Below are 20,518 nucleotides of genomic sequence, written 5' to 3' on the forward strand. Positions count from 1 at the left end.
GATATGCCGCGCGCGGTATTTTGGAAGTGATTGTAGGATTTTTTTTATTATGTAATTTTGAATAAACGAATAAAACTGAGGAAGTGTGCAGTATTCACATCTAAAACCGAATTGTTGTATTATGAGGCAGTATTCTCCTATAGATGTTGCACTAGATGATGACTTATTTTACTCTTATAGGTTATCTATGGGTGTATTTGACTCATTAATTTCCAAAGATGAAGAGGAGAAGATCAAAAATGTATTTCAAATTAAGAAGTCATCAAAGAACAATGATATTGATTTATACAGACAAGAATTCTTGAGAAAGTTTAACTCAAATGAAAATGGTCTGGCTTCTGAAGTGTTTACAGAAACAAATAATTTTCTATCTTGTATTGGGAAGCTAAATAACCAATCTATTCATCTCCTCTTTCAATTCAATGAAATTATTACATCAACTAAAGCTAGTTCAAAACTTATATTTGCTGGAAACGAATCAGTTTTATATAATTTAGGTACAGATGAAAATTGTGAATGTAAGGTATTACCAATAGACTCTTCTATAATTGGTTTTGTAGATTATATTGATACTAGAAACGACACGATGAAAAGTTTTTTATCCAAATTTAATAAGAAAATATCTGATCTATCCCCATTCTTAGATAATAAACATAAAAATAATAAAAATGAATTCATTACTTATATTAAACTCTTGCTCAGAGTTTCATTTATAAAATCCATTTGTCTTCTAAAAATGTACGGTAAAATACTTCCAATCTATTTGTTTGATGGGAGCCAGCTATTAATTAAAATAGAACCTATGTTTAATTTCTTAAATGATGGTTGCATGATTTCTTACAAGGTTATTAATGAGCAAATAGATTCATCAATAATGAAAGTAGATCTTAATTATCACCAATTCAAATGGTTTTATTCATGGAAAAAAATATTTAAAATTTCAAACAATTTCTTCTTATTTCAAAATGATTACCCATATCAATTATCACCAAACAAAAAATTATGTATGCAAAATATCAATTCTGAATCCAGTTTAACACCACCAAGAAAAGTTATAAATATTTTAAATGATGAGAATCCGAAAGGCAACCTTGCTGATGAAAAGCCAAATAAAAAAATGTCTTCGCCTGGTAAAATTCAAGAATCACAAAAAGATATTTTTAGTGAAGAAGAAAATGAGGCCTCATCAAGAACCAATGATGAGAGTAGTCCTGCTTTTTCCTCTTTGTCAAAAACAACTAATGATGTCATTAACGAATTATTGAATAAACCTAATTCTAATATACTATCTTCTAAACAGAAAAAGAAGAGATCTAAACAGAGTGAATCTTCTGATATTGAAAACTCGCAAGATTATGTGGATAAATTGATTCAACAGCAAACAATGCAGCTCTTCGACCTTTAGTTTTTTTCAAGAATGACCGATAAACAAATAATCATTATTGGTTTAGCCTAGTTTAACCATTATTCCGTCCCAATGTTTTTAAATCACATTTCCTCAATTACTGCATGTATTTTGTGTTTATATTACATTAAATCTTCCCCCCCTTTTGTAAATATTATAATATGTCTCGAATAAAAGCTAAGAAAAGTAGAAATGGCTATAATGCATAGAAAATGATTAATATTACTTATTCGGATTTATTTAATGATACTTATTAGGTATTTAGTAAATAAAAATGAATACTAAACATTTTATCCTTAGTATTTGCATCTCAATAATCATTCTCTCCATAAACAGTGTAAGATGTAAGCTATATTACGAAGATAGTTTTTTAGTTACTGACGAAAAATATGATGTAATTATTATCGGAGCAGGAGTTTCAGGCTGTTCAATGGCTAATGTTTATGCCAAAAATGGAAAAAAAGTGCTTCTTTTAGAAAGAGGTGGTCCTAGAGAAAAACACCCTAAGACTTTAGTTACAAAAGGAGCTCCGGGAGTAATCACAGATGAATCTATAAGTGAAGCTATTACAACATCCAACGGAACATTGATGAATGTAGCAAACATTGTTGGAGGTGGGGCTAGTATTAATGGAGGATTCTATGTAGAACCATCCGCACAATTTATGCGTAAGACAATTGAAAGTAGTGGTGCTAAGTTTGATGAGGAAAAATACCTAAATGCAAAAGAAATTATTCGCAGTTCAGGGATTTTAAATACCGATAACCGTCTCGAAAGTAACACTTTTCCGCAAGCAATGTTTGAGGCTATGAGAAACATTAGAGAGTATTCTGGGAATGTTAGTGAAACCCCTATATACGATCCTGAAGGAAATAACACTTTTGTCACCGTTTCCCTATTTAATGAGACAAATAGATCATCTGCGGATATTCTTCTTTCTCATGAAAATATCCAAATTTACCCCTATGCAGTTGTTGAATCCATTCAGTTTAGCTCAACCGACGAGAGCCGCGATCCATATAGCTTGAAAAAAAAAGTCACAGCTCAGTGTATTTTAGGAAAAATGAGGTCCGAAAGTGATGGGTTTATTAGTGTAAGTTCGGGAATGACACAAAGAACTATATACAATAATAATGGCCCTAAATTCAAAATCTGTCTCAACAAACCGGATGCATTTATTGTTCTTACTTCAGGTGCCATTTACAGCCCTGCAATACTTATGAGAAGTGGTATCGGCCCAATTGAAGTCCTAAGAAGGCATGGAATCCTTCCTGTTAAAGTTTTAGAGCAAGTTGGCAAAAATTATCACGATCATTTACAATTCGGTCTTTTTGGAATTTTGAAAGAAAAGCAACCAATGTCTATTCAAAAAGTATATAGTTACAGTAATTGTTCGAAATACCATCCTGATCCTCCCAATATTTATGATGAGCTTAGTTTATTCCATTATAAGGAATCGGAACAAGAAAATTTAAATTCAACTCTTTCAAAGAATTCATTTGATTTACTTCTGGAACCGATTCTAACTAATCCTGAATCACCATTGTTTGTTCCTCCAGAACCAACTAGCCCACAATATAAAGAAGGGAATTGTTATTCTACTATATTAAACGAAGTTTCTGGAGAATTATGGATTCCCTTTGCAATATCTCAAATTGTTTACAGAAAATCTAAAGTTCTAATGAATCCTCTTTTGAACTATCTTGCTCTTTCGCTTAGAACTAAAGTACTTAATGCTATGGAGAACAATAGTACGAGAATCTCTGATGATGGATTTAATAAGATGTTACAACCCATGAATGATTGCTTTGAAAATGGCTCAGCCGCATTATCCTTCCTTACAATACCAAAAAGTAGAGGGTCTATTACTTTGGATGATATGGGGCTTCCAGAAATTAATAGTTCAGACTTTTCCGATCCCAGAGATATTGAGGCGGCAATCGTTGGAATGAAGCACTTGATTCAATTGATGACCTCACAAAGTGTTTCTCCTGTTCTTGAAAGCGAATTAAATTCATGTATTGCCTCTATTCGAAGCATTTGGGATTCTTTCCCACTTTTTGGAGGAGTTGATGAGAACAATGTCATAGGGTTTTCTTCAAGAGAGCAAAATGTTCCAGCTCTTATTCCCCCTTTACCAAAGATTATAAATGATAAAACTGCTTTTGACATGGTCAAAGAATCTTACTCAACAATTTGGCATCCTACTGGTACTTGTTCATTGGGTTCAGTTGTTGATGAGGATTTTAACGTGAGAGGAACCACAAATTTAAAAGTAGGTGATGCATCTGTTTTCCCTGAAGTGTCAGATGTCAGTCCACTTGGCTCGGTGTTCCTTTTGGCAACATATATTGCTTTAGTCACATCTTAAATAATAAGTTATTCTTTAGAAATTTGTCTAATATTTAACGATAAAAAAAAATCAATATATGTTTGTTTGAATACAATAATTATTGATTTTTCCGTACAAAAATTATTTTAAAAAATAATTTATAGTAAATACTAAGATATTGAGGCTATCAAGTTATTTAGCTGATTATAACTTAAGTATTTTGGGATATTTAAGATCCTTCACTCTTAAATTACTCGAAAAACACAATATCAGGGAAATAAAATATTGAAATATAAAAGAATATATTAAAACGAAAATGAAAAATTGGAAACATAAGTTTTTTTATTTATTGATTACAATCACTTTTCTGTTTCTTTCAAAAGTAAAGGGCCAACATATATTTTATTTCAATGAAAATGTTACAAAACTGAAAAGCAATGAAACAGAACCTTTAACTAATATTATAATTCCATATTTTTCTAATATGATTAGTAATGATACTTTGAATAACACACAGGGGAATATCATTAAAGCAATTGTTGGGTTTGATAACTTTATTTTCGATATTGCAAGAAATATTACAAGCGGAATGAGATTTGCACAATTTTTATTTTTAAACAAAACAAAAACTTTTATTCTTCCTTTTATAATGTTTCCAGATCAAAAAAGTTTTAAAAATTCTATTTTAAACAGTACAGAACTAGATTCTTCAAATTTAGGCAATCTTTTGCCGATAAATGTCAATTTAACAAACCCTGAAATCGGAAATTTTACAAATTCTACCCTAGAAAATGTTTTTATTAAGCCTGAATTATCTATTCCATATCTGAGAGGTAGTAATAAGATCATTAGATACAATGATACAACAAATGAAATAGCAAAGAATTTCACAGATTTATACACAAGAAATGAATCAGGGAAAATAGTGAATTCCACTATGGTTAGATTAAATAAATTCTTAGTGCAATCAAATAATGACACAGTTAACTTCAAAAATAAAACTGCTACGAACAGATTTCTTCAGTTTACTTTATCTTTTGGATTAGGAGAACTTGGCAATGAGTATACAGACCCAAGTTTAATTAATGGAGATGGAATCCCTGATGTAGGGAATTCGCCTTTTTTTATTCCAGGTTATAATCCATGGGAAACTACTTTCAATGATTACGATAGTATCTATGATAATGGATTTGGATTAGATTATGAATAACTAGGATAAAGATAGCTATCTTTTTCTAATTGTTATGTCACTGACTATAGAATCATATGCACTCTTATAAGTTTTAAATTCTTCCCCTAAACTTTCGGCCACTAATTCCGTAAATTCGGCAAACAATTTATTCTTTCCTCTGGAATCCTCATCCATTATACATGCCAAAGCTTCTATTTTATTCTCAGAAGTATCAATAAATTTTATCATTTCCACTAACTGGGGATTTCTTCTCAAAAGACAAGACAACTTTTCATTAGAATTTAATGCTTGTTTTTCCTTTTCAGTTAATTCAAACTGCTCAGTTTCTTCAAGGCTATTTTCCATTTTTATTTCTTTATATCTATCTCCAATATTTTGATCTAATTTCGTGAATTCATTCAATTGATTGCTTTTAAGTTTACATTCTTCTTTTGAGTGAATTTGAAAACACCCCACTGAACAGAAATTCCTCACACAACACCTAAATTTATATTTTCCAGTTTTTATTCCACATATTACACAGATGTTATCATCAATAGGTATTTCTGTTTCAGATCTTTTTGTTTTACACATTTTAAAAAATAGTTATAACCACATATTATTCTTTTATAAAAACTAATTTATACAAAAAAAAACAAAATGAAATTGAATTATAAGCCAATAAATCCTGTATAATCTATTTTTGATTTACATACCGCCATAATATTTTTTTTGTGACAGTTTTATTTATTGATCCTGAAATTTATTTTTACAGACGAATAATACTGCGAAGTATAAAATGTTTGAATTAAGAAGAAAATAACTAATGAAATTGTGATATATTGATTTTTTATTCAAACGTGACAAACTCGAAGTATTTTAAATTGTTTATAAACTTTAAACAAACTTTTGTCGATAAATAGATGTAATTAGTATGCATAGATATTAGGTTTTATTAAAATTAAATTGTATTGAAATTAATGAAACAATCAAGGAAGCTAATCCAAAGCTTTCAATATTTTTGTTATTTACTGTTTACTTCATTTGAATTATCACAAAAAAAAACACTTAATGCATTGTTGCATAATTAATCTTTGAAACAAATAAATTGAAATAGTTAGGAAAATCGAAAAGCTAGGATGAAGCTCTAGAAATTAGTGATAAAGATGGCTTTTATTAAAAAACTTAGGTATTGATTGTTAAACGGGCCATTTAAAGATAAATAACGAATTTATTGTATTCAAATAGTTGAAAATATTATTTTTAACTGAATAACTCAATTCTTGCGTTATGTTATAGGTAACTATATTTCAAATCGCTAAATAGAAATATTCCGATTTTGGAACAATTTAAATCAAGAAATACATAAGTTCCAACAACCTTTAGAATCCTCTAAAGAATAACTTATTTAATTTACATGAATAATTACAAATTTGGGGTTTTAGCAACTGAGGCTGAATTCAGTAATTATAAGATGATGAATGTTTATTATTTTGGCTTTGATAAATAGTTGGGAGTGTTAAATTGCGACCAAAGGAAACTAAATAATCTATTATAAAAAAATTTGTAAAAATGTAAGTATACAAAAATTATTTTTGGAAAAAGATGGGAAAAATAAAATCATTTTAAAAATGAGAATAAATTCGTTTTTTTAGTTTATTACAGAAATTGCTTTTTTTTGTGGGAGCAAATAGAACAAAGATTTAGATAGGAAAAGCTTTGAACAAAAGTTTTCTAGGTTATTAATCGCTTCAAAAACTCCTAAATATTCATTTTATCTGAAGAGATTTTCCCAAGGTTTGTTTGGAACTCAAACAAGAAGTTTTCGATGAGTATAATAATAAATTTCAGCTATAAGTATGTTACACTTTATCCTAAATCCAGTTTTAGTGGGTCTATTGGTACTTTATGAAATAAATTAATGCAAATTTGTGATTTATATTTCTTTAGTTGACTCGAATACATAAAAATTAAATTTATAGCTATTTAAGTATAATTTCCCTAATTTAATTCGGCGATTATGTAAGAAAACTACAAATTTAGAGGTTAAATCTATGAAAAATGGAATATTTTTGCTTAAAAAATTAAGCCATTTATCGATGAAAAAACAAATATAACAGCTTTAATAAACGACTCCACATATTACATTCCCTCATCTGGTAAATTTGGGCTGAATTTAAGAATTAAAGATAGTTTTAACTTGGTATGGAGATTAAAATTAGCAATATTAAACACAGATAAAGAAAATATTAAGAAACAATTAAATTATTTTAATATGGACAGAATCAAGCATGCAAAAAATTTGTGTAATAATTCTATTTGGATTTTTTTTAGATCAAAATTTATTTTTAAAGCAATCGGTTTTTACTGGAAGATAATAAGTGGAAAAATTGATCTCTAAAACAGATAGATATATTCCTAATGATATTTTGGAAGAGAAATCCTTTATGGATTACATTTATTAACTATATATTTTTAAATTCTCAAAATTACTAATGAAAAAAAATAGAAAAGCTAATGATGCCTATTCAGGTTAGTTTGGTATGAAAATTGTATTTATATGAAATATTTTTCTTGGATATATATTTATCTATCCGAGAGTTCTTTATCAATTAATTTTAAAGGCTTTGATCTTGTGTATGCACATAAGTTTAATGCATAAATACAAAAGTATCTTTTGTAACTCCAAGATCAGCATTTAATTATCTTTCAAATACTTTTACAGAAATTAGAATCTTTCATTAATATGTATATATACAAAACCTGAATGAAACATTCAGGATTTAGACAATAGATATTTCAATTGTGTTTACAGAAAATAAACAAAAAGTAGCAATTTTAACGTTTAACATAAAAAGTTAAACAAAAAAATATCAAAAAGAGTTCCACTGAGAAAATTATTAAAAAAAAAATCTGAAAAACTTTCCACAATCATTCTATCGTATTTTGAGTGGAAAAAATGAAATCAATAACGGGTCATCAAAGGTTTGTCTACAAATACTACTAACTATACAAATTAATAAAATTTGGGGTTCAAGACAGATTAGAGAAAAGTTTCTGGAGAAATTGAATGAGATAAACAAGAATTCTGTAATAACAAATTTTGAAGAATTTAATTTAAAAGATTTAGAAGAGCTATTTCTTAAAATTGGATCAGAAGGAAATATTAAAAGTGTGGGATGTTACATATTAACGTTTTTAGGTTGAATTTTCTTAATCAAATTGAATATTTCGTGACTTAGAATGAATGAATTCTGAATTATGGTATTGAGATCTCCTTTACTATTAGTTTCCATCCAACCAGTCTTAAAAACAGGACAGGGATCGGAGTTTTTTTCAGTTGAATTGTCTCTTCTTTCACCAAATATGTAATCATATTTGGGCTTAAATCCCAGTGAAGTAATCAGCAATTGGCAGGGAAAATAATATCTTTCTTTCTCATTGAATTTAATTCTATTACTTAAAAGATCGGAGTCATAAATATTTCTTGCAAACTCTATTCCTTTGATAAATGGCATTGATTTTTCCTTTCCATTATTCCCTGGAATATCAACTTGTTCGGTTTTAATATTGATAGGAATCTGGAGATTTTTGAAATGTATGTTTACCGTTCTATCATTATAAAATATATTGTTGTTTATGTATTCCTGATGATTATTAACCATTTCTTGAAAAATCTGTTTCATTTTCAAATATCTTCTTTTTACATCAGGACTACTTCTGTTTAACTCAAACAAGCTATTTTGATCTTGAGAAAGTTCAAAGTCTTCTTGAGACATCATTACCCTGACATTTGTTCCATTTTTCAAATTGCATTTTGATTTTCTAGATTTCTCAATAAATTCTTTCAGTAAAGGATATTTAAAGGAATTTTGAATCCATCCTCTTCGCCCAACAATAAATATATTTTTGAATAAAGGCCGTCCCATACTAAAGTTTGAATACTTATCTGATGTATTAATTAAGTTTAAGAAATCAGGGTTCAAATACCTGTTTTTTGAAAGTTGATCATAAGAATAAAATGATAATAATCTTATAATATCCAGTGAAACATTTCCATTTCCAACTATAACCGCATTTCTCTCACTGGAATTCAGAATGTAGCTTTTTAATAAATCAGAACTATATCCATGTTTAAAATCTCCATTTCCATTTTTATATGGAATGCTAATTTCAGTAGAAGAAACGGGACTTTTATATTCAAAAAATTGATTGTTTTTTTTTTCAAGATAATTTAACTCCATTTTCATATCAATTTTTTTATCATTTATGCATTTCTCATTAATTGAATTAAAGAGTTCATTTTTTGACGGAATCAACATATTTTTAAATGCTGGATGATTATTATAATAAAATACCCAATCTCTGGAAGAGAACACACCTCCTATAATTGTATTCAATAAATCTTTACTCATATATTTCACAGGAAGAGTATGGAAACTTTGGGAACCGCCGACTGCTAAAATCACCACATCATACTTTACTTTTAATTCTTCTATTTTAATGTCGTGACCCAATGTTACATTTCCATAAAATTTTACATTATCCGAGTACTTCTTAAAAAGAGAATTTTCAATACTATAAATTGTTTTCTTTAAACCATGTCTATCTGGTGCAATTCCATATCTGAGTAGGCCAAATGGCTTATCCAAAGAGTCTAATAAATCTATGTTAATGTAAATGTTCTCTTTTTTAGATTGTATTAGCAAAGATTTGGCTAGATAACAACCTGATGGCCCTGCACCAACAATGCATAACTTATATATCGGTTTGTAGGGTTTGATTTTCATAACTTATTCAGTCATAATGCAGATAAATTCATTTCCTATATTGAAATAAAATTATTTACAACTATTTTAGCTTTTAACTCAAAAAATAAACTTATGTTTCTTGGAGAGATGAATTAAATTGATTTTTAAGTAAAAATATGAAGATATTTTATATTAATATAATATTTGGAATTTATTTAGAACTTAGGTTGGAGAATTGCATCTTCCCCACATACCGCCTAAATTTTAATGTTTTTCAATGTCTGTTTTGAAAATTCAGAGTAAGAAATGACACTAAACCTAAAATTCTGATAATTCTTAAGGACTTCCATTGCATCAATAGCTGAGTTTTCTCCGCCGCAGAAAGCTATACAGCTAGAAGGTGCCAAATTTGATGTGTTGGGTAAGAAATGTTTAAGATATTTATTTGAAACTCTTTTTATGTCCTCAACTGTAACTTTTGATATTTCCCCGATAATGAATTTATCAAAGTTCGGAGAAATACCAACGTTGAGATCAAAGTTGAGTTGTTTTGCCCAATTATTGAACTTCTTATGTTTGGAAATGAATTTATAAGCAGAAATTCTCTTTGCTTCATCCAGATCCAAATTTTTATAAAGGCTTTCATAGTACTTTGGTAATTTGTTATTTTTTTTTATCTCTTCAGCAATTTCATTTTCATCCATAGAGATTTCACGGAATATTTCCCAAGTCTTGACCAACGACTCGCCAATTGATGTGGATTCATAGACACAATTAGAAAACTGGCCAGTGGACATACAAAGGTCCAGACATCCACTATAAGCCAAACCGTTACCCCTTATAGACTCAAAAAGTAGTGAACAAGGGTCCCACAGATAATTTGAAAGTACGAGAAGAGCTGGAACATCCGGATTGTAGAAGTGAGATCCTTTGGGAGAGAAAGAGCCAAAAGTATTTAAATTAATTGACTGAACAAAGCATGCTGTACTGGAGCTTGGAACCTGTAAATAAATTGAATACCCATATTTTTCTGGGACTCTAAATTTACATGAATTATTTGAATTAAAATCTATTCCAAGTTTTAATGGAAGTGCTTTTGAAAGGGCTTCCCATGGAAGTAAACCTGAGTCAACAGGATTAGGTATTTTGCTATCGAATAAATTCTGGTTTTTAGTATTTTTATTGAGATAGAAATACTTGAATATATTCATTTTGTTGACCTTTTCTGTTCCGATTATAAATAATGAAAATTGAGTGTTATTGTAAGAAGTATTATCTGATATACCAAAAGTGAACGGTTTAATAAGGATTGAATGGATCCGTTCTAATTCAATAAGGTACTTTTTTGGTTCTCTTATCAAAATTTTCAAAATATGGTCGAAATTTGGGATATTTGAAATGTTAAATATTGACCGATCACAGAAACAAAGAGAGTTCGAAACACAAGTAATTAAATTTTCTTCGCTCAATTTTAGTTCGCAAATAGTTCCTTGAATATTTCTCGCTATTGTTGAAATTCTTTCAATGCTCAATTTCATCCCACAAATTCCACTCATTATTAATACTGAGGAGAACTCTGCATATTCTCTTGGAGTTGTCCAATTTATTTTAATTTGATTTGGGATTGTATTAGAATCCAAAATCCATCCATCACTAAATTCAGCATAGTAATCAATACAAAAAGTATTTAAAAGTTTATCAAAATCATAATAATTAATGATTTCTCCGTCTGACCAACTAATATCTGGTAGGAAACCTTTTGATTCTCTTAGCTTCGAATAACTTTCAGAAACTTTAGAGCCAATTGGATTTATAATTTTGACAGATGTTTGGAGTAATAATTCAACTAGGAAAGATGAAAGCAATTTGTCAATATTAGAGAGGTTTTCATCCAAATTCATTCTCAGTTGTGCGTGCACAAACTCAGTATTTGAATTTTCTAAAAAGAAGTACAAACAATTTTCCATTATTTGTAATTCTGGGTTACTATCTACTTTCAATTTTTTAAATATTATATCATTTCCTTCATTAATTTCAGCAAGTTTGCTTTCAGAGTAATTCACATTTGTAGTAATGCTAGCTTTATTTAGATTAATATTATTTAAATTGAATGTTATATTAAAGTAGTTAAGGGTTTCGAGAGTGATAGAACGTCTTTTATTTGTTTTTACTGCCTCTTCCAGTTTTGCTTTAATATTCTGAAAGAAAGATTGACCTTTTTTATCTAATCTTTCTTTTCTATCTTGCTTGAATTTTCGTGTAATTTCCTTTGATAATCTTTTGCTTGGGAAAAATTCAAGAACATTCATTTTTTTCAGACAAAAAGCTTCATTTAAAAGATTTTTCCAATATTCCAAATTTTCAGATAATAATTCTTTAAGAACAATATGTAAATTACAAAATAGACCAAATTCATCGAAATTGTCTACTCTATAATTTATAAAACCAGAAAGTTGTTGAAAAACAATATCAATAGTTTTATTTTCCAATGAAATTAAATGGCCATAGTATAATCCTTCTATCTTGCATTTTAAGTCATTCAAATTAATTTTTCTTTCACCAGTTTGGAATTCAGAGATTATTCTCTCAAATAAATCTACCGTTTTATCAAACTTTCCCGTCTCAACTCCTTGAAGTAAAATCTGATGATATTTATTTTTCTCACAAACATTTAACATATCTACATTTGAACAGTATGATTTATCCTCTACAAGTTCTTTCATTAGCGGGGAGTCACTTCCAACAGACAAATAATGTAGCAATACAGTTATTGATAACATTTCTTTAAAGTTTGAGAATGACCCAAATCTCCATGAGAAACTAATAGTACCTAAATCTTCTTCTTCGCTGGGAAATGGAATCTCTAGATACCATGGAAAAGTTTGTTCACTCAAAGTTTCACTAAAACAACATTTTTCATTGGATAATAGTCTTTGGCCGACTGGAGTGTGTGAAATTTTAATTTTCTTAAAATCTTTATGACCAGAAATAGGTTCTATTTCTTTAATAAAACTTTCAATTACTCCAAAAATATTGTTTATATTTATATTATCATTTCCAGATATGAAAATTAGCATATTGCTCAGATTATAGAAGTTTGCATGGAATTCTTTGAGTTCATTTAAAGTAAGTTTTTCAAGTCCAGTTGTTCTCCCAATACATGAAAAAATATAAGAGTATTTTCCATTATATTTTTCAATAATTTTATCGTAAAGTTCCCATGTAGATTGAAGCTTAAGTTTTTTTTTCTCAACTGGGCTCTCACACAAAACATGAAACTTTGAAAGAGTTGCCACAATTTCATCATAGTCCCTTTCAAAAGAAGATACTTCTGAATAAACTACTCCATGATACTCTGCATTTCCGTTTAAATGCACGACTTCTGTTAGAAATGATTCTTCCGACAAAAGTGGGTAAAATAGATGATCTAACCAAACTTTTAACATCTGTAAAAGACTCCATTCACTTGTACATTCAAATTCAAATGTGGTTGAATCGTCTAAAGTAAAAGCGTTTGTATATGGACAACATAGTTTATTAGAAATCTTGTCAATACTGTCATTATATGGGAAATTTTTACTACCATTAAAAATAACATGTTCTAGCGCATGCGGTATTCCTTTATTATTTTTGGGTACAGTTTTAAAACTTAATTTGCAGTGAATAAAAGATGGGCCCGAGCTATTAAAGGTTTTCATAAATGCTAAAATTACACCTGTTTGATGTTTGTAGAGTTCCAAAATTCCGACATTTGAGATTTTGATGTAATTAAGAAAAGAAAAATTTTTTTTAGCAACATCCCCAATCAATTCACTTATATTTGAACACTCTAGTTTCTCTTTAAGTAAATTTCTTGCTTCATCCATTGATTTGTGTTGAATTCCTTGGGTTTAGGAATAACTAAAAGCAATTTTAAGTTTTCAATTTCTGCTATTCATTTGTTAACCAACATAGAATATGGCGCCTTGAATTTTTGATAAAATACATTAATGGTTTGAGTCTAAGGTTGAGTGACAAGAAATTTTATTAACTCGTAGAAAAGTTTTGAACAATGTAGAAAGAGTATTACTGCTGGCCACACAGTTTTTGCAATACGACAAAAGAAGTCTGCAAGAGAATAAATGACTATAGACAGTGCAAAGAATTCTAAAAGAAAGGGTATCAACTTTACTTATGGAGACAGAGAAATACTAACGGAAAATAAAAAGAGAAAATCTTCTTGCTCCACATCAACTAGAGATTCAAACGTGCGGCCTGATAGTACTCAGTTAAGATCTAAGAAAAATGAGAGTTGCATGGATATTTTTGTCCAAGCTAATGACAACGATGAAAAAGAACTAATCAAGCTGGATACAATAGAAATTAAAAATTTAAAAGATGGTTTTAAATATCTAGGGTATCGATGCAGGGTTGTTGTATCAAGACAAAAAGTAAAGGAACCCAAAAACAATTTACCAGATGCATTCAATTGGGTAGAGGGAATAATTAAATATTGGGATCCAAAATTTAAGTTGTTTTTTATACACTTTTTGCTTTCGCCCTCAATGAACTCATTCAGCAACCAGAACAACATTTCCAAACATGAATGGAAATACTTGGCTACTCAAAATAATTCTCCTCCAGCAATGACTGAATTAAGTAATCTTGTACTTTCTCCATTTGCAATTGATAGAGGATGGTTTGACCCAAATCCAATAACTTTAAGAGTATATGGAAATTCTCCTGTAATAGATTTGTCTTCTATTTTATTTGAAAATAGACTGGAACAAACAAAATATAAAGAATCTAATAACGAAATCTGCACAAGGTGTAAATTATCGATAGTTAAAGATTTATCTCAATCATGTGAAATTTGTTCTAGAAAGTTTCACTCTAGTTGTGTAACTGAAGGGAAGTCAGATATACAGGATCTAAAGGATTTGGATATCACTAGTTTAAGGCGATACAACTCTCCAAGTAATTTGGAATTGTTAGTAATAGCAAACGAACATAACCAATATATTCGAGAAAGAAGAAAACTTTGGAAACGTAACAAAGATATATATGATAAAGAAGGAAATCTAAGTTTAAATAACAAATTTTTTCATGGTAATCAACTCCCATATGATCTTGTTGACGTAGAAGAACTGGAAAAAGCTCTACCAGCTGAAGTAAAGAATGTTATTTTGGAAAATTACAATATGTCCCATACTGGTATAAGAAAATTACTCTCAAAATTACCAAATAAAATAGGTTGTATTATCGGCGATCATCAAGTTAAGCTTCTTTGCAGAAATTATAGATATAATGGGAGGAACAAATCCACAATTCTTACAAAATCGTTCAAAGAGGAGGAAGATTTAAGTAAAAACACCTCATTGGAATTGCCTCCCTCTAAAATTTATTCTACAGATGAATTAACTGTTCAGAAAAGTGATTTAATTGATGATATTAATTTAAATTTAAATTTGACTAAAAACGAATCTAATTTTGAGCTACCCATAATTGAAACCAGAGAATTAGATTACACAGATCTTGCAAATAGCCGAAATAATTCTATTCAAATATTGGTTGGTGCTGGACTAAACAACGGCCTAGCACAAAAAAATGAATGTAAATACAGATGTAAAGAGTGTATGCCTTGCATTTATTGCAAAGAACCACTAATACGCGTTCCTATGATTCTAAAGCCAAATGAATTACCAAACAGATCAGTGGTATATTCACAAATTCCTACGAAGTTGGAGAACTTTGTAGTATGTAGCACTTGCGGAATTTGTTACCATGGGAGCTGTGGAAATTCATTCATTCCACCATTGATATTTGGTGGAAACAACTTCAACTGTTCAAATTGTTGTAAGTGTATTCACTGTGGATATAGAGATGATGGTTTCATGGATTATGCTTCTTGGGATTCAACTTTTTCTAGCTGTATTAGATGTTGTAAAGGATTTGAAAGAGGCCAATTTTGTTCTATTTGCAGAAAAATTTGGACATCTTCATGGGAAGGAGAATGGCTTCAATGCGACATTTGCAAGTTTTGGGTCCATTACGACTGTGATAAAGGTTTGAGCAAACCAATGGAGTTCTATTCGAATGTAAACAATTGTTATAACTGTCCTGCTTGCAGAAGTAATGATAATTCAGTTAAATATAAAAGGATCCTAGAACATTTTATTTGTTTGGATAAAAACAAGGATTTTGTTTCAATTCCTCTTCCTTCATACCAGAATTATTGGAAAGTGGTTAAAATACCGATGGATATTATTACAATCACAAAAAATTTAGAAAATAAAAAATATGAATCAGATGATTATTCATTTATAAAGGATATATTCAGAATATTGTACAACGCTCAAATTTCTCATATGCCTAACCACAGAATTTTTAAACTCGCTGCAAATATTTTGAAAAAAATAACTCATTTATTTAGACTTTTATTTGGAGAAAATATATTATTTAACTTTTTTAGGATGGTAAAAGATGAGGAGTCTTCAATGTCAATTTTGCTGGACCAGGTAAATGGCGATAATTCCAAAAGTAAAATAGACGGGGAAGTACTTGAAAATACTAATTCCTTTAAAAGCCTTGAACATTCCTCAGGCTACAAAATTAATTATTTAGAAAATGAAGATAAGTATGAAAATGAATTTGCTGCAATTTTAACCAATAATGTATGCATGTCAGATCGAATGAAGTTGAACACGGAAATTAATTGGAGTTTAAGAAAAACAATATCCAGGGAAAAATTTGTATACCTTGAAGAATATGATTGTCTAAATTCAGCATTTGGGAAGCTTATGATTGAATTTCAAAAATGCATAATTTGCCAACAAAAAAGTGGTCATCTTGTTCAATGCTTAAAATGTGGACTTGGCGTTCATACTAAGTGTTCTGAAGAAGCAAATAGTTCGTTTATTTGCAATTCATGTACAACTTGTAATATATGTTCTGAATTAATGATAGAGGCAAGTATCCCAGTTATTTCCTGTCATACATGTACTAAAAGAGCACATTATACATGTATCTGGCAGGATTATGAGGAATTTATAAGCCAATCAAAATATTCAGGTGTATCTTCAAGAATGAGCAAAAGAAATGAAGGAAGACATACTTTCATTAATTTATCTCGAGCCTTGAAAGACAATAGGAATTACATTTGCCTTTGGAAGATTTTTTCCTCCGCATCATCTCCGAATAAGCCTAGAGTTTTGATTAGTTCTCCATTGACAGCAGTTTTCGGTAAAGGGTATTATCAATATTTAATTAATGAAATATATTTGTGTACAGAGTGCTTTGAAGCAAAGACATATTTACATTCAAACCTATTCATGAAAAAATATGCAGATGAATACAATAGATTTTTATTTGACAAAGTGAACAACTTCCAGAAGTTAATCAAGGAAATCCTTAATAAAGACTATTCTGAGAAACATTCTAATGAAGAAGGAACAAAGCAAAAAGAGATAAATAGAATTTTGAAAAAAATTTCAAATGTTAAGTTAAAACCTTTTATGCATTGCGAACAAAAAAATGTTATTATTTGCAATTTATGTTCCGAACGTTTTTTTTGCGAAGATTTTGAGGATTTAGCTGATATTGCAAATGATAAACTAATTTGTTCGGTTCACCTCAATTTTATTTGCAACAATTGCAGTAGCTTTGGAACTAAGCATTCAAGGAATAGGGATAACAAGATAAACGATTTTGATGTACAGAATTTTGACACAAAAGTAGAAGAAAACTCAAAAAAGTCAAAGTCTCAAGTGAATGTTTTTCCTTTGATTTTGAATACTTTGATTTCTACATCCCAATTCAGAATGACTTTATCGAAAGACATTTATCTACTTCTTAAAATTATTTTGAGACCTTTTATAGACCAGAAAATCTTAGAAGTGATAGAAAAATACAATTCCTATTTAGATGCTGATATAGAAAAGATCAGGAACGAAATATTTATTAAGTATTCCAATTCAGAGCTTTTTGCAAAATTAATCTCTCAGACTCTAAATTCTTCTTTATTACAATGGTATCTGTTTTATATCCACCAAAGCGGTTCATTGGACTTGTCCAGATTGAGAAAAAACTACCTGCAGCATTTTTACAGACGTAATAATATAAGCTTGGATGATCTGATTAAAAGCAACACTCTCTACATTATTATTGGGTCCATTGAAAAGATGGTACTTTCCAACGAGATTAGTAGTACTACTGACCAAAATAAGTCGATACAAAATTCATTAAATGATCCAGATTATTTGTCATTTCTTGGATTATATTCAAACCTATTATTCCTACGTGGTAATTTTCATTTATTTGGGTTAGGGAGCTTAAACACGATGAACTGCCAAGCTATAGTTGATACTAAGATGTATTTTGACGTTAATGATTCTTTTAAGAAATATTTATTAAATAACCAAAACTCACGAAAAAATTCAATATCAGTTACTAAACAGAGGGCTTTAAAAAATGAAATAATACAAGGTTTAACTCTTATAAAAAATCAAATAGAAAAGGACAGAAAAGATTTTGAATTGCCTAAATTATCATTTTTTGTGTTGATTTATAATTTGATTTTAACTAAATTAAACAAAATAGACAATTGCTTGGACAATATTTATTCTAACAAATGTAGATACTGTGGAAAGACTCAGAACATACTACTTGGAGACTACTTTATTATTGTTGGAGAAAATATTAATTTACACAAAGAATGTGTATTATGGTCTCTGCCATTTGTTTTAGAGCCTATATTAAATCATTTAGATATGGGTTATGAGTCTAAGTTTGAAACAAACAAAAAAAAAAGTGATATATATACACCGAAGTATCAAACTTTTGAAAATATTTCTTGGCCAATTATAAGGAGACCAATTCGTGTGGACATCAATGATATTATATTAACTTTAAATGATTTAGACGTTCTTAAGTGCTTTTTTTGTGGGCAGACTGGTGCTACTATCAAATGCTCTGGAAATGATACATGTTTTAAGTATTATCATATCGATTGCATTTTCGGTAACTTCCAGTATGTTTATTTGAATTCTCATTCAAATAGCCAATTTAATAAAGAGTGTGGAAAAGTAATTAATAATTCCGTTTCGAATATAAATTTGGTTGAGCAATCAATAGTTCATATTAGATTAAAATATAGAAGAGTTTGGTGCAAAGAATGTTGGGAAATTTACAAATCAATGATAGAACCAGAACCTAGTTTTTCAGAAGGATTAACAGGAGGTATCTTAAATACATTTGTTAGTATGTTATCAGTTGATATTATTATTGCAACTAATACAACAATTCAAGAAAAAATGCAAACTGTTAATAAAAACAAAGTTTTTGATTTATTTTTAGAACAACTCATTTCTATTACTAGTGGACTAGAAAAAAGGTCTTGTTCAAAGGTAAAGATTTTAATTCAGAGATTAAAGAGAATTCGTGATTCTATTTCATTTAAAAATTTCGAATTTGAACCCAATATACTCAATAATTCAATTATTTTATTGGACCCTGGTGTTATAATTGATAATAAGAACCTCTTGAATGAAAAAAAGACGATTCTTTTCCCAACTAACTATAGATCTTTACGCATTTGGAAAAGCTCCGGAATAATTAATAGCATATTCAAAATTGACAATTACCTTTCTTTATATCTCTGTTCAATATTTGAGGTAAATGGAGATCTTGAATTTCAAATAGACTGGGTCCCATCATCTCTAGACGAAGTTAAGAAAGTAAAGGAATTGTTAAATACTAAAGGTAATATCAGGGATGAAGAACTTTTGCGTGAAATTCACATTAACGGAATTCTACATAGATTATTTTGCATTCCATTACTCAGGGATTCTAATTTGAAAAATTTATTTAATAGTTTTTCAGAATTACTATCTTCAAGTTCTCTTAAAGATATTAGCCGTTATACTTTACAGTGCATTATTTATCCAGAGTATTTTACTGATGATTCTTTTTTGGACCACATTAATACAAAAGAAAGTCCAATGGTCAGCGATTGTGATACACAATCCCAGATTTTTTTTGGGTTTAGAGAAGAATTCATATATAATTTCATCAAACGTGAGATAGACAAATTTTGTTTATTCGAACTAATTTCAGCTTTTTACTCTAAAAAGATATTTGCCGATATCATACATCCTGAATTATGGTCTAGCCACAGACAACACCCATATTCTAGGAAATTATCAAATTACGAGGGATTTGACTTTGAATACTCTAAACTTGGGAGAAACACATTAAGAGGGAGTAGAATAGACGAAGAATTATTTAACGTCCTATATGATGGAAACAATCAAGATCCTGGCAACGTAGAATTGATGAATTCTACTCACCAGAATCTTCAAGAATCGTCTAGAAGAAGTAGGATCAAGCTCGAGGATATGGCTCCTTCAAAGCTATATAGATATTTGGACTCACTTCCTTATGATAAACGCCTAAGCATCAAAAAATCAAGTATTCATGGATTTGGGCTTTTTGCAAAAGAACTGATTAAAGCAGGTGAACCGATTATTGAATATGTTGGTGAAGTAATACGTAATAGTGTTGCAGATAAGAGAGAAAACTTCTATAAGTCAGATGGAAATAGGGATGGATCATGCTATATGTTCAGGCTTGACGAATCCAGCGTAATTGATGCGACTAATACTGGGAATCATGCACGATTTATGAACCATTGCTGTGACCCAAACTCAATTTGCAAAGTTATAAGTATTGATCCACACAACAAACATATTGTAATATTCTCCAAAAAGACTATAGACAAGGATGAAGAAATTACTTATGACTACCAATTCAATGTTGAAGAAGCTTCAGAGAAAATTATATGCCACTGCGGCGTAAGTAATTGTCTTGGAAGGATGAACTAA

The 20,518-nt window shown here is 29.4% G+C and overlaps 7 protein-coding genes across 7 annotated transcripts; 4 read left to right on the forward strand and 3 right to left on the reverse strand.

Annotated features, from left to right (window-relative positions):
• Window positions 1–121: 121 nt before the first annotated feature.
• On the forward strand, window positions 122–1,405 carry cubi_03491 (uncharacterized protein; the record flags this gene model as incomplete). Its single annotated transcript, XM_029020504.1, has 1 exon — window positions 122–1,405. One exon carries the CDS (start codon window positions 122–124, stop codon window positions 1,403–1,405), a length of 1,284 nt encoding a protein of 427 aa, XP_028874948.1.
• A 274-nt stretch (window positions 1,406–1,679) lies between these two features.
• Window positions 1,680–3,776, forward strand: cubi_03492 (secreted glucose methanol choline like oxidoreductase; the record flags this gene model as incomplete). The annotated part of the gene is made up of 1 exon (XM_029020505.1): window positions 1,680–3,776. One exon carries the CDS (start codon window positions 1,680–1,682, stop codon window positions 3,774–3,776), a length of 2,097 nt encoding a protein of 698 aa, XP_028874949.1.
• Window positions 3,777–4,053: 277 nt separating this feature from the next.
• cubi_03493 (uncharacterized protein) lies at window positions 4,054–4,947 on the forward strand (the record flags this gene model as incomplete). Its single annotated transcript, XM_029020506.1, has 1 exon — window positions 4,054–4,947. The coding sequence occupies one exon, from the start codon at window positions 4,054–4,056 to the stop codon at window positions 4,945–4,947; it is 894 nt and encodes a 297-aa protein (XP_028874950.1).
• A 15-nt stretch (window positions 4,948–4,962) lies between these two features.
• cubi_03494 (uncharacterized protein) lies at window positions 4,963–5,502 on the reverse strand (the record flags this gene model as incomplete). The annotated part of the gene is made up of 1 exon (XM_029020507.1): window positions 4,963–5,502. The coding sequence occupies one exon, from the start codon at window positions 5,500–5,502 to the stop codon at window positions 4,963–4,965; it is 540 nt and encodes a 179-aa protein (XP_028874951.1).
• Window positions 5,503–8,090: 2,588 nt separating this feature from the next.
• Window positions 8,091–9,698, reverse strand: cubi_03495 (NADPH:ferredoxin-NADP+ reductase; the record flags this gene model as incomplete). The annotated part of the gene is made up of 1 exon (XM_029020508.1): window positions 8,091–9,698. The coding sequence occupies one exon, from the start codon at window positions 9,696–9,698 to the stop codon at window positions 8,091–8,093; it is 1,608 nt and encodes a 535-aa protein (XP_028874952.1).
• A 218-nt stretch (window positions 9,699–9,916) lies between these two features.
• On the reverse strand, window positions 9,917–13,525 carry cubi_03496 (insulinase; the record flags this gene model as incomplete). The annotated part of the gene is made up of 1 exon (XM_029020509.1): window positions 9,917–13,525. One exon carries the CDS (start codon window positions 13,523–13,525, stop codon window positions 9,917–9,919), a length of 3,609 nt encoding a protein of 1,202 aa, XP_028874953.1.
• A 255-nt stretch (window positions 13,526–13,780) lies between these two features.
• On the forward strand, window positions 13,781–20,518 carry cubi_03497 (chromatinic protein; the record flags this gene model as incomplete). Its single annotated transcript, XM_029020510.1, has 1 exon — window positions 13,781–20,518. The coding sequence occupies one exon, from the start codon at window positions 13,781–13,783 to the stop codon at window positions 20,516–20,518; it is 6,738 nt and encodes a 2,245-aa protein (XP_028874954.1).

This window comes from Cryptosporidium ubiquitum, assembly GCF_001865345.1.
Source record: "Cryptosporidium ubiquitum isolate 39726 chromosome Unknown contig_3, whole genome shotgun sequence".
Lineage (NCBI taxonomy): Eukaryota > Apicomplexa > Conoidasida > Eucoccidiorida > Cryptosporidiidae > Cryptosporidium > Cryptosporidium ubiquitum.